This window comes from Bison bison, unplaced genomic scaffold, assembly GCF_000754665.1.
Source record: "Bison bison bison isolate TAMUID 2011002044 unplaced genomic scaffold, Bison_UMD1.0 scf7180017864388, whole genome shotgun sequence".
In the NCBI taxonomy this organism is placed as follows: Eukaryota; Metazoa; Chordata; class Mammalia; order Artiodactyla; family Bovidae; genus Bison; species Bison bison.
In genome coordinates this window covers 6816660-6829586 of record NW_011494960.1, presented here as the reverse complement: position 1 = coordinate 6829586, position 12927 = coordinate 6816660, and the positions used below count along the sequence as shown (strand labels likewise).

Below are 12927 nucleotides of genomic sequence, written 5' to 3'. Positions count from 1 at the left end.
GGTCCAGTGGTTAAGAATCCACTTGTGGTGCAGGGGACGCAGGTTCAATCCCTGGTCAGAGAACTAAGATCCCATATGCCTCAGGGCAACTGAGCCCATGCACCATGACTAGAAAGTCTATTGCTGGAACAAAGATTACACATGATACAGTAAAGACATACACACCACAACTAACACCCAATGCAACCAAAAAAAAAAAATATATATATATATATGTGTGTGTGTATATATATATTTCTCATTAAAAAAATGATAGGAAACCAGCCTACAACAGAAGATAGGAGGGAAGGACATAGCATGAACAGTAGAGGCACCAGAAAAGTTGGCTGGAAAAAACAAGGGATAATAAAAACTGATGCAGGTTCAGTGAGTAACTCTATAAATAAAGACCAAATACAACAAAGTGCAGGGTAGAGATGGCCATTTTAATATTGATATGATAGCATTTTAGAAGGCAACACATCAAAAAGGGTCATTTCCACCAGGATAGAGTATATGGGACGTAAGTTTCAGAAACACAAGGAGCTTCTTTCTTCCTCATGGGGTGAGTGTTCTAGGTTGAGGTCTCAGAGAAAATTGCCCTTCAACTTGTTTTTTCCTATATTATATGGGGTCAGATCTGGACTTAGAAGCCTCATGAGTTCAGACTAGGACTAAGGAGTCCATTAGTGCTTTCTTACTAAGATGTTTAAGGATTAAAGAAAGACAGGTCTCTAACAGACATAACTCAACCCAAGTCACCAAGGCAGTGGGAGGAAAGGCATGTAGCAGAGGCGAGCAAAGCCCAAGCAGGATCAATCAAGAAAGTCCCCAAGAAATAAAGGGTGGGATGAACTGGGATAGTAGCGTTAAAACATACATATTACAATATGTAAAGCCAATAGCTAGTGGGAAGTTGCTGTATAATGCACGCAGCTCATCTCGGTACTCTGGGATAAGCTAGAGGGGTAGGATGGGGTGGAGGGTGGGAGGGAGGTTCAAGAGGGAGAGAGGCCTTATGTATACTATGGCTGATTCACATTGTTGTATGGCAGAAACCAACACAACACTGTAAAGCAATTATTCTCCAAATTAAAAAAAAAAAATTTTTTTTAAAAAGAAGCTCCCCAAGTGCCAGACCTCACAGTGGACCCCTGAGTCTCCCTCTTTGTGATCTTAAGCTTATATTCATCCCAGTGTTGGCTTTCTACCTCCCCTCCAACTCTTCTTCCTATCTAAAAATAGAAAACTGCAAAGTCCTGGTCCAGTCTGGTCCTGATGAGTACCTAAGAACAAAAATAAACAGGAAAAAAGTGCAGAGAATTCTCTAATTCAAGCGTTCCCTGAACATCATTGCTTCAATCTTTAGTCTGGAGTCTACATCACCTGTGTTCCATGTGGTCATTCTGGAAAGTTGAGAAGGAACGTTATAGCCTGGGAATGCTTTGAATTCCTCCAAGAAAGGGAACAGATTCTGGGACCCGTGACACTCAGCTGAGAGTATGAGCTGGGGAAGGAAAAGCACATTCGAAGAGAATCTGGCACTGAGAGGCAAGAGGGTGTGGCCGCCCACTATTCGTGTGATAAGAAGCTGCCAGGATAGGTGTAAACTACAGAAACATCAGAGCAGAAGAGACGGTGAAGGCAAGGACTGTAGCAAAGCAGAGGCACTTATTCTTCTGGATGGTCTCTTCAGGGGCCAAAGATGGCAGGATCCGCAGAAGATTTCATGAAAGCAACTGCAGCTTTCACAAGCTCGTGCCTGACGGACCCTGGTAGAAGGAGGAAACAAAAATGAGGGCTGAGGGACAGCGATGAGAGGACAGGCTCTCCTCCCAGGCTCCCCTAAACTCTTCAGCATCTTCTCTGAGCCCTACTTAGCTGTCTTCAATACCCCTGACTTTTTTCTCCCTACTGCCCAGGCTCCCTTTACTCTTCTCTGGCCCCAGAAATATTCAGCAGCATTGAAACGATAAATACCCAAGGAATAAGGGCTCCACAGCCAGTCCTGCACTCAGTACAGCACACTCTCACTTCACGTCCTTCTCACAGCTCACACTCCCCACCCATGTCCCCTTCCCTCTGCACCTACCTCCTCCACTCCCCCAATTTCAGACTGCACCCTCATCCAACCAGTTCAGGAAAGGTCTGAACCAGGATGGTTGGGAAGGGAAATATGGGAACCCTATCTTGGTAACCCTCTATCAGGCTTGGAGGCTCAATGCCTGGGATGATGGCTAGCTTCCTAAACACGGGGAAAGATGGGGTCTTAGGACTGGGTTCCTACCTGCGTGGATGTGAATCCAGGCCACTGCCTTCCTTTCCAGAAGTTCCCACTCACAAGCCATGTCCTTAGCATTGTCATGCAGCCAGAGTACTGCCAGGACTGTGGCCCAGCTTGAAGAATTCGCATCCTGTACCATAGAGAGAGATTTCCCTGAGGCCCCCACGTTAAGTTCAAGGACTCCCCTCAAGGCCCAGTGGTTAAGAACCTGCCTGCCAATGCAGGGCATTTGGGTTCGATTCCTGGTCAGGGAACTAAGATCCCATGTGCTGCAAATCAACTAAGCCCGTGCACCCTGCAGCTAGAGTCTGTGCACTGCAATGAAAGATCCCTCATAATGCAACTAAGACCTGACACAGTCAAATAAATAAGTATTTTTTAAAAATTCAGATTCCTCATTGAAGGACTCTTCATTCCCCTGATTTATTGATCCAGTTACCACGAGAAGGAAGGAAATGTTAGTCAGACATGTCTTGTTCTCAATGAAACCAAGTTAGAACTTCATGATTCTCATATCTTCTTCCACTTATTTGTAAATTATCCCTTTAATTATTTGTTTTAGAATAGTTATTTCAAGAGAAATATAATGCTAGACACATATATAACTTTAAATGCCCAAGCAGCCACATGTAAAAATAAAGACATAGAATTATTTAATATATTACATTTAACTTAATATATTCAAAATATTATTTTAACATGTAATCAATTTAAAAATAATTATCAAGAATGGTTTACATTTTTATGTTGTCTTTGAAATCAGTTTGTCTTTCACAACTATAGTACATTTCAGTTCAATGGAAAATTTAATTTCTCACTTGCAATTGTCACATTTCAAGCTCTTAGAGGCCACAGGTGACTAGTGGATACTATATTAGATGAGGCAATTATAGCATATTTAAAATTTATTTAATCACCTTCCATATTTTGAAAATTCAGAATGATGGGTGTCCTTCAAGTTTTTGGCATTTGTCTCATATGCCTCATTTGGCATATATCTCAATACTCAACAATTTCTCAATTAGAGGATTCAGTAAGTTACCTTGAAATTCTTGAACATAATTTGTCCTCATCAGCATACTTGAACACATTTGAAATAACTAAGTTGTCCCTATTGATACTTCACCTATCCTAACTTTGGTTAAGATAACTTCACCTATCCTAAGTTCTAGACCACTCTGTTTAGAAGAAAGAACATAGATTCTGAAGACAGATAGTCCTAGATTGAATCCAGCTCTGCCACTGACTAGCTGAGTACACTCAAAGATATTGTCATACTTCTTTGAACCCTGGTTTATTCATCTATTAAGCACAGCATGAGTAGGATTTACCATATTTAATTGATTGATGAATAAATAAGGTCATGAAGGGCAGTGCAATGCACAGGGGCTGGCATAGAGTAATTGCTCAATAAATGTAAGTAATTATAACTAAGATGACTGGCAGAAAATGTAATTAAAGAGGATTTTTGCTTTCCCTCTGTCATCCATCAACTCTAAACCGTCAACTTCTACTAGCAGACTAATTCCTTGTTCTTTCTGCTCCAACACAGCCAGAAAAATCTTCAACTGCTATTTCTCAGAAGTTAATTTAGTCTATGACTTCTTGTATTCTCCTTCCTCAGGTGAGTCATGATTCACCCCAATTCTCAGTACTCACCTCAACCTCACAAAAATATACACACTCTCTTTTCTTCTCTGAACCTCACCTTGTCAGGAAGTGCAGCCTGTATGTCTTCCAACTTCATACCCAGGACCAAAGCCAGACCTTCATTCAGATCCCAGGAACCATCTGCCTTTTGAAGGGAAATCAACTCTACAAGACGATTATCTTCAACAACTGGGGGGGAGAAGAAAAGAGAGGATGAGAAATTATGGCGCTAGTGGCCCCTGAGCATCCTGAGAGACAGGTCTGAATTCAGAGACAGGATGCAGTGAGAGCCCAGCACTAAACAGATACGACAAGATCCTCATTTCAGTCGTGTCCCCTAGGACACATGCCCTCTCTCTGTGACAATGCAGGCCACTCAGGTGACATACTGACTGCACTGAAACATTCAGTAACAAGGGAAAGATAGAGGCCACTAAAGACCCACAAGACGGTGCTGTTTAGGTCTTACCCAGTCCCGTTTATTTTATTTTTATTTTTTAAATTAATTTTTATTAGCATGTGTTTGCTTTACAATGTCATGTTAGTTTCTACTCTACAATAAAATAAACAGGACTGGGTAAGACTTAAACAGCACCATCATGTGGGTTCTTTAACGACCTGTATCTTTCCCTTGTTGAATTTTGAATTTCCTTCCCATTTAGGTCACTACAAAGCATTGAGTAGAGTTCCTTGGGCTACACATTCGGTTCTCACTAGTTATCTATTTTATACACAGCATCAGTCATGTTTAAATGGGTTTAACTTTAGGTATATTAAAAAAATTCTAGACAAATGTAGCTTGGGTTTCAATTATCAAAATTTCCAAAGAAAGCAGATATAATGGAAGCTGTCAACAGTCTATCTCAAAGAATAGCCTGGTGTCCAATCCTGGTGGTATGAAAATTGCTTAAAGGCCACAAAATTTTCATAGAAAGTATCTCACATCTGGCTATTAATCCTATGAGATGATGTACTTACAGCATCTTGGAAAATTAGTAGGTAAGAAAAACTGTAACCAGAGAAACATTTCCACTCCAATGGAAAAAGAAAAAAATACCTAAGGCTCTGATTTCAACAGTCTCAGTTTGAAACTCAGCACTGTTAACACTCAAAATGTAACAGTTCTTTAACAGGAATCTCAGCCTTCTCTGTAAATTAAGACAATAGAGCCTAACACATGACAAAGAATGTAAAGTACTTGGAAGGCCACTAATTAGCTCTCTACAAATAGTAATTGCTAATTAATTCATAAAAACCAGTACCTTATTTTCCTGGGTAATTTTTCTTTCTACTTTGGTAAAAGGATTCATAAGTTAGAAAGCTCAGAGTGGGGATATTCTAAGTTACTGAGATAGTACGACACTACAGACAACCAACACAAACTATTGGTTTGTCCAAAAAGTTTTTCAAAACATCTTATGGAAAAACCCAAATGAACTTTTTGGACAACCCAAGAAGGTTCTTGTGACAACCCAAGGAGGTGAGAAGCTGTGCAGATGAGCGATCTAAGGTGCTAATAAGTGAACTAATTTGCCTAAAACTCCACAACAAATGGGAGTACAGAGCTCTGAATCCACCTTAGATCCTGAAGCTGTGATAATCTAATGAGAATGAGTGCAAATAAGATTTTAAAGAATGAAATAATTGTACAGCACACACTCTGGCTACAAAACCGGAGAGACTAGAAAGAAATGTCCTATAAGCCTATTTTAATAGAAAAGACCTCCCTTCATGGTGAAATGTACTTAGATTCCATTTGTTATGTACACGAAAAGCCAGCTACTTGAAACAAAAGGCAGTGACCAAGAACACTCTTTGGTGACAGACGATCATCAGACAGTATCAGGAAGACCCATTTGTAAACCCAGTCTGTACAAGAATGGCAGTGTAGCAGGGGCCCACGCATGGTGGGTTGTGCAGGAGGAGGGCCCCAGCCCAGAGGCAAGGAGTGTGAGCTGAGATGGTAACGTGGTTTATTTATCTAGGGCTCAACTCAGACTCTACTGGGTAGGTTTCAGGGTCATAAGCTGTAGGGACTGACCCTGGCAAATATAGGGACTGGACAAATCTCACCCTCTGCCTGCTGCTTTTCAAATAGGTAACTCCTGGTAGAGAAAGTCACAGGGCTCCCCAGCTGGCTCAGGTGTAAAGAATCCACCTGCCAATGGAGGCGACACAGGTTCAATCCCTGGGTCGGGAAGATTCCCTGGAAAAGGAAATGGCAACCCGCTCTAGAATTCTTGCCTGGGAAATCCCATGGACAGAGGAGCCTGGCAGGGTACCCTGCAAAGAGTCAGACACAACTGAGCGACTAAATAACAACAACAAAGAAAGCCACAAGATAGCAGAGAATTGAAGATCTGTTCTTCAGTTCCCATAGAAAAGAGGATAAGACTGAGGCCCATCTCACCTGGACCATGAGTTTCCACATTGGTCTTTTTGGCACAAGCACGAGACTTTGGCTTCTCAAGACGGGCCTCTGATAAGGAAGTGCATTTCTTCTCTTTTCTATGACCAAGACCCAGGTGTGTTCTTCGTCCTATACAGGTGGTAGACAAACACTGGTCAGAAAAAGTCCCTGGAAAGATGCTCACGTAGAGATAACAGGCTCTGTTTAATCACAGGCTTAAAAGGATCAGGAGCACAATTATTCTGCTGGTGGGATACCCCGCAGTAATGAGTGATGATCAGTGGGACAAGAAGGAAGATGGAAGTAGGACAAGGCCTCTGAATGAGCTGAAAAACACCAGTGAAGACATAAAGACCAAGGCGCCCTCTATGTTCGGGTGTAGCCAAAGGCCCTGGATAATTTGAGACCCTCCTATCCAGATCAGTTCAGCCACTGTCTCTACTGTGCATTTTTTCTTCTATGATGAGCCCACTTACTGCACACAACATCACCCTCTGAGCGCTTTGTACTTTGTCTTCTGGAACTCTTGACACAGGACAAAGACCTCTTTTGCATCTTAAGTTTCATCACAAGAGGCTTCTTCCGACTATTTATCTTAACTTAAAACTGTTAAAACCTGTTCTTGCCCTACCCCCTCAAATTGCTCGAGGTGCCATATCCCAAGTTCCCAGGTTTGGGAGGTGTGGGTGGAAACCACTTCAGTCCCAATCGTTGCAGCCAGGTCACCAGTCTGCCAATCTCACCTGGGTTACCCTCCTCATATCCTTGCTGCTGGCAACCTCCAACCTCTCTGTCACTTCCCATCACCTACTGGAGTGTCTGAAAGATCACAGACTTGCACTTCATTGCAGGCTGCATCACCTTGAGAGATGTCAACACCTATCTATGCAGATAACCTGTCCAACACCTAATTTAAAACTTCTTGACTTCTTCAATCAAATGGCTTCAGCCTCCCCTTTACTTCACCACTCCCTCCCAAGTCAGAATCTTATTATCAAGCAAATTGTTCCACTTATACAAAATAAACTTTAAAAATATTCTACTTTTAAAATACAGGATCCAGTTCTTCCAGTTTCTTTTCTTTTTTATTGATTATGTTTTTTAATTGGAGAATAAATGCTTTAGAATGTTGTGTTGATTCCTGCTGTACAACAATTCAATTCAGTTGTAACCGTGTGTGTATACGTATGTATCTCCTACATCTGGAGCCTCCCTCACCCACTATTCCACCCCTCTAGGTCATCGCAGAGCACCGGGCTGGGTTCCCTGTGCTATGCAGCAGGTAGCTATCTTACACATGGTAGTGTATATATGGCAATGCTACTTTCTCAACTTGATCCACACTCTCCTTCCCTTCCTGTGTCTATTATGTCCATTCTCTACATCTACGTCTCTATTCCTGCCCTGCAAATAGATCCATCAGTACTATTTTTCTAGATTCCACATATATGCATTAACATAGTGATATTTGTTTTTCTCTTTCTGACTTACTCCACTCTGTATAACAGGCTCTATGTCTTTGACCTCATCTGGATTCTAAATCTGTTTCCTCTATTTTTTTTCCAATGTAACACTTCCTTCTATCTTTACTTTCTTCCCCATTTAGCCTAAATCTCAGGTCCAACACTATACTACTCTCTTATCAATATCAACTCTATGTCCCTAATTTCCTTTTCATCACACCCATCTGACAAAACCCCAACCGCAGTATAAGCCAACAGTCTACCTGCTTCATTCTTATGCCAAAGCTCCTGATTCCTTTTAGTAGTCTGGTGCCACTAAAAAAGTCAAAGAATCAAAACTAAACTGGACCTTCAACACCGTGCTGAGTCTCCATTGCTGTGTGTAGGTTTTCTCAAGTTGCAGCACGCAGGCTTCTCATTGCAGTAGTTTCTCTTGTTGTGGATTCCAGGATGAGCAGGCTTCACTAGTTGCAGCACATGGGCTCAGTGGTTGAAGCTCCTGAGTTCTAGAGCACAGGTTCAGTGGTCGCGGCTCATAGGCTTAGTTGCTTCACAGCATGTGTGATCTTCCTGGACCAGGGATCAAACCCGGGTCTCCTACACTGGCAGGTGGATTCTTAACCACTGAGTCATCAAAGGAGCCTCACTTACACCCTTTGTCATCCTGTAATATGGACTGCTTCCTGATCCAAGCCAATAAAACTGTTCTTCATTAGATTGACAAGGGCTTCTTTGATATTTATCCAGTAGCTCTTTTTCAGCTTTTACCTTGACTTTTCTGCAGTGTCTAATATTTTGATGACCCCATCTGAATATCCTTTGTTTTGAATACACATTCATTTATTATCTTCCCATTAAATTTCTTCTTAATTTCATTTGGAAAATCCTGTGCCATCTATCCCTAGATACTTGGGATACCTAGTCCATGGGACTGCAAAGAATCGGACATGTCTCAGTAACTGAACAACAAGGACCTTTCATAAACTTTTTCTTTAAATGCTGTGTTCAGATGTCCAGAGGCCCTTCTTTTGCATGAATTTGAATGGGGTAAAACTTACCAGTTCCACACCTCGGTGGTGACAAGGATTGCATCACTGGGGCAGCATACATCAGCATTGGCCTTGGAACATCCCGAGGAGCCAGTGGCCCTTGAATTGGCTTGTTGAGATCCTTGTTGACAGCAATGAAAGCTGTGTGGGAGCTTATGACTCCACACTCCATGCTAACTTTCAACACATCTTTTTTATCACCTGCTGCAGTTTCCCTGAGGCCCATGTCCTTGGTCTGCAGAAAGGATTTGGCTGCAAGTCGGTGAATGGTGAGGCTAAAAAAAAAAAAAATCCTGTGATTTAGGGACAAGCACACAAAAGTCAGTTGTACAGGACCCTCAAAAGTTAAGGCTGAAAAGGAGGGAAAAACCACATTAGGGGAAGAAAAAGAGACAAATGGGTTAGGAAGGAGAAGTGATGGTAGGGCCACTACTGAACCCCAAAATAAGAGAAGGAAATCAACCCTGAAGGATGGCAGAGACCAAACAAGAAAGAAAGAAAATAGCAAAGGAACACTGAATTCTCACTTGGCATCAAGCTTGGGTTGTAGGGAAAATGTCACTTTATTCTCCAGACTCTCTCCTTGGAGTGTGTACTTGAGGCAAACTTCTCCTGTTGCCTCTGCTGGCTACAAATTAGAGAAGGGTAAAAATGGCAAAGGAAGAGATTACCAAAAGAATGGATAGATATGGGGCAACTCCCCAACCCAACCCATTAAATTTCTGTTAGGGAACCAGGCAATTCAAGAAGTCAGAGACTTGAAATAATAGAGAAGGGCCGGGCTGACTCTACCTGGCAAGGGAAATCTCTTGATGAAACTCTACCAGCTTTCATGGACTTGCCCAGAGCAGAGTTTAGGACAATAGCTACTCTGACTAGAGGAACAGACAAGAATGAGAACTCACCGGCATTGTCCCAGTCAACTGGGCATAGAGGATTAATCTCTGACCCCTAAAGAGGACAGTCTGTTCTGGGGAAAGCATTTTAGCAGACAGACCATCAGGCAAATCCCAGCTCAGAGAAACATCGTCTACCACGGGCTGCAGAGAACGTTTCAGGGCTCTAAGTGCCTGGGGAAGGAAAAAGACCAGAATAAGCACAAAACATAGAAACAGCAACAATACTACTACTAACTGAATATCACATGCCAGGTGTTATGCAATGCAATACGTGATACACCCATTCCTTAATACCATCTACACCAGGACATGGGCATTATTACTCTTTCTTTACAAATGAGGAAACTAACATTGAGAGATTGAATGACATAATTATGAAGGAAGGAAGGAATGTCTGGGAAAGGAGACCCAGGAGAGGTAGGGATTAGATAAGAGATCTGGGAAAGAGGAATTTAGAAATATAACCAGAGGTGGAAGATGCCTTCCCTTGTGGACATGAAGCAAATGGACTATCAATCTACCACCTCTTCCAAACTACCAGACCTATTACTGCTGTTTTTTCATCTTTACTTTGTAGTATTTGTACAAAGGATGGGGTACAATACCAAAAGAGGCCCTAAAGCAAACACCTAGAATCTCAGTCATGACATTCAAAATTCAGTTTCTCTGTTTTAGGTCTTAAACCTAAAGCCCTAACCTATTCCAGCATCTTGGCTCTGGGCTTCCAACTACTAGAACCAGGTGCCATTTCTCCCAAAACTATATCCTGGGCTCCTTCTGCATAAGGCTGAAAGTAGTCCCATTAAGTAGATAGCCCAAGTTCTTGGGGATATAAGAAAATGAATGCTGGTAGGGAGTTGTTGCCACACTCTGCTCCACACTCTGCTGATATTGCCACCTCTAGACACAAGGCCTGTCCCTCACCTTGGCCTGCATTCTCTCCTTGCCTGTGATAAATTCTGAAGTGCCCCGTGACGCCCGGGCAATGCCTTTTACGAGGCTGGTGGAGACTCCTTCACCAATACCAAATGAAAAACATCTGGAATTATAAAAGAAGATGTTAGAGACAGGCACTAAAAAGTGAATTTATAAAATTAACACAAAATGATGAAAAATACATAAAGAGATAGTTTTCTTCCTTGACCAAAAGTATGAGCTACCATTTATGGAGCATATTTCAGGGGACCAGATGCCTTAAATTAATGATGCAATTGAATCATCACAATGTTCCTAAGAGATAGGCTAATATCTCATTTTTGCAGGTAAGGAGCTAAGGCCCGAAGAACTTAAAAAACATGTCCAAGATCACATATCTACGAAAAAGCAGAAATTGCATTGAGCACTATTCTGGTCATATGATGCTCCTGGCAAACCATTATATATTACACTGATTCTAGAAGCAGAAAAAAAACAAACAGGACTGCATCCTCATCAATTATTTTAATAATCAATCCAAAGAATGAATCAGAAATTAGAAGTTAGGAAAAACAGACACTGCCATCAGTGCTTGACTAACACTGTACCGAAACCACATCTGCCCTCAAAAGGCTAGTCTTACGAGAAGGGAAAGTGTCAGTTGTTTAGTCATATCCGACTCTTTGCAACCCCATGGACCATAGCCCGCCAGGCTCCTCTGTCCATGGAATTCTCCAGGCAAGCATACTGGAGTGGGTTGCCATTCCCTTCTCCAGGAGAGCCTCCTGATTCAGGGATCAAACCCTGGTCTCCTGCACTGCAGGCAGATTCTTTACCATCTGAGCCACCAGAAAAAAAGTGCCTCCTGCTCTTTTAACTGGAGGGTCCTCTCCCCACCCTTGTCGATGTGCACCAAATAGCTTTTAAATCACAAACAGATTTCCAAATAAGACTGTCTATAAACAGAGACACTACAAATATAAGCATGTTTAAGGGTGTGACAAAAAAAGTTATTATATGAAATTAATGCACTATAATTTTGGCCTATATATCCATCTCTTTTTAATCAGGTTAATGGGAGTCATCATCCCCATATCTAGTGATATCAGCCTCAAGATTAATGCTCTAAACATGGAGATCTAAGAACCCGACATCCAACTGTAGGAACCTAACTGTGATCAAGCCCTCCGGAGACCATAGCCTGCCAGCATACTGGTATTATCTTCTTCAAATTCTCAACATGAACTCTAAATTGGTTTTTTTTGTTGTTGTTTTTGGTAAGAAAGAACATATTCACAAACCACAGACATGTGAAAAAAGACACAGGAGCAAGTTAAAAGGGCTTCCACTGACCAAACCTAGAAATTCTGAGAATCTAAATAGATAATGAGAGCAATGAATCTTTAAAAAATGAAAAATAATAGAAGAATCCAAAAGTACACATTGATACAACAACAAAAAAAGTGTTGGGGGGTGGACGGAGGTAGTCAGGAAGAGAAAATTCCTCTTTACAGTAGGATGCCAAGTAATGGAATATGGAAAAAATATGGAAAAGTTGACAGAATTGAAAAAATCACCATTTTGTAACCACTAACAGCAATCTGGGCAATAATCGTCAGTGAATACTAAAACTACTGGGTAAACATTGGCTGAAAACAAGATGTTTACAAAAATGTCAAAGTTGTATGTCAGAGATCACCTTTAACTAAGTGACAAAATTCATAGCCAGGCCCAAATTCACTTTGGAATATTTTTTGCAAAAATATTTAATATTTCTTTCACCAGTGTTTTATAGTTTTCTATATATAGGTCTTTAGTTTCTTTAGGTAGATATATTCCTAAGTATTTTATTCTTTCTGTTGCAATGGTGAATGGAATTGTTTCCTTAATTTCTCTTTCAGTTTTCTCATTATTAGTGTATAGGAATGCAAGGGATTTTTGTGTGTTGATTTTATATCCTGCAACTTTACTATAATCATTGATTAGTTCTAGTAATTTTCTGGTGGAGTCTTTAGGGTTTACTATGTAAAGGATCATGTCATCTGCAAACAGTGAGAGTTTTACTTCTTCTTTTCCAATTTGGATTCCTTTTATTTCTTTTTCTGCTCTGATTGCTGTGGAGAGGGTGTGGAGAAAAGGGAACTCTCTTACACTGTTGGTGGGAATGCAAACCAGTACAGCCACTATGGAGAACAGTGTGGAGATTCCTTAAAAAACTGGAAATAGAACTGCCTTATGATCCAGCAATCCCACTGCTGGGCATACACACTGAGGACAC

The 12927-nt window shown here is 41.3% G+C and overlaps 1 protein-coding gene across 1 annotated transcript in view; it reads right to left on the bottom strand.

The window, feature by feature from the left end:
- Window positions 1-404: 404 nt before the first annotated feature.
- The window catches only part of VWA5A (von Willebrand factor A domain containing 5A), a 30044-nt gene continuing 17521 nt past the window's right edge, over window positions 405-12927 (bottom strand). Inside the window, exons 11-18 of the mRNA XM_010858466.1 lie at window positions 10659-10773; window positions 9741-9905; window positions 9363-9463; window positions 8845-9110; window positions 6324-6452; window positions 3972-4102; window positions 2267-2393; window positions 405-1751 (exon numbers count right to left, since the gene is read on the bottom strand). Coding sequence (XP_010856768.1) covers window positions 1672-1751; window positions 2267-2393; window positions 3972-4102; window positions 6324-6452; window positions 8845-9110; window positions 9363-9463; window positions 9741-9905; window positions 10659-10773 — 1114 coding nt within the window. The 3' untranslated portion in view covers window positions 405-1671. The remainder of the gene's footprint in view (window positions 1752-2266; window positions 2394-3971; window positions 4103-6323; window positions 6453-8844; window positions 9111-9362; window positions 9464-9740; window positions 9906-10658; window positions 10774-12927) is intronic.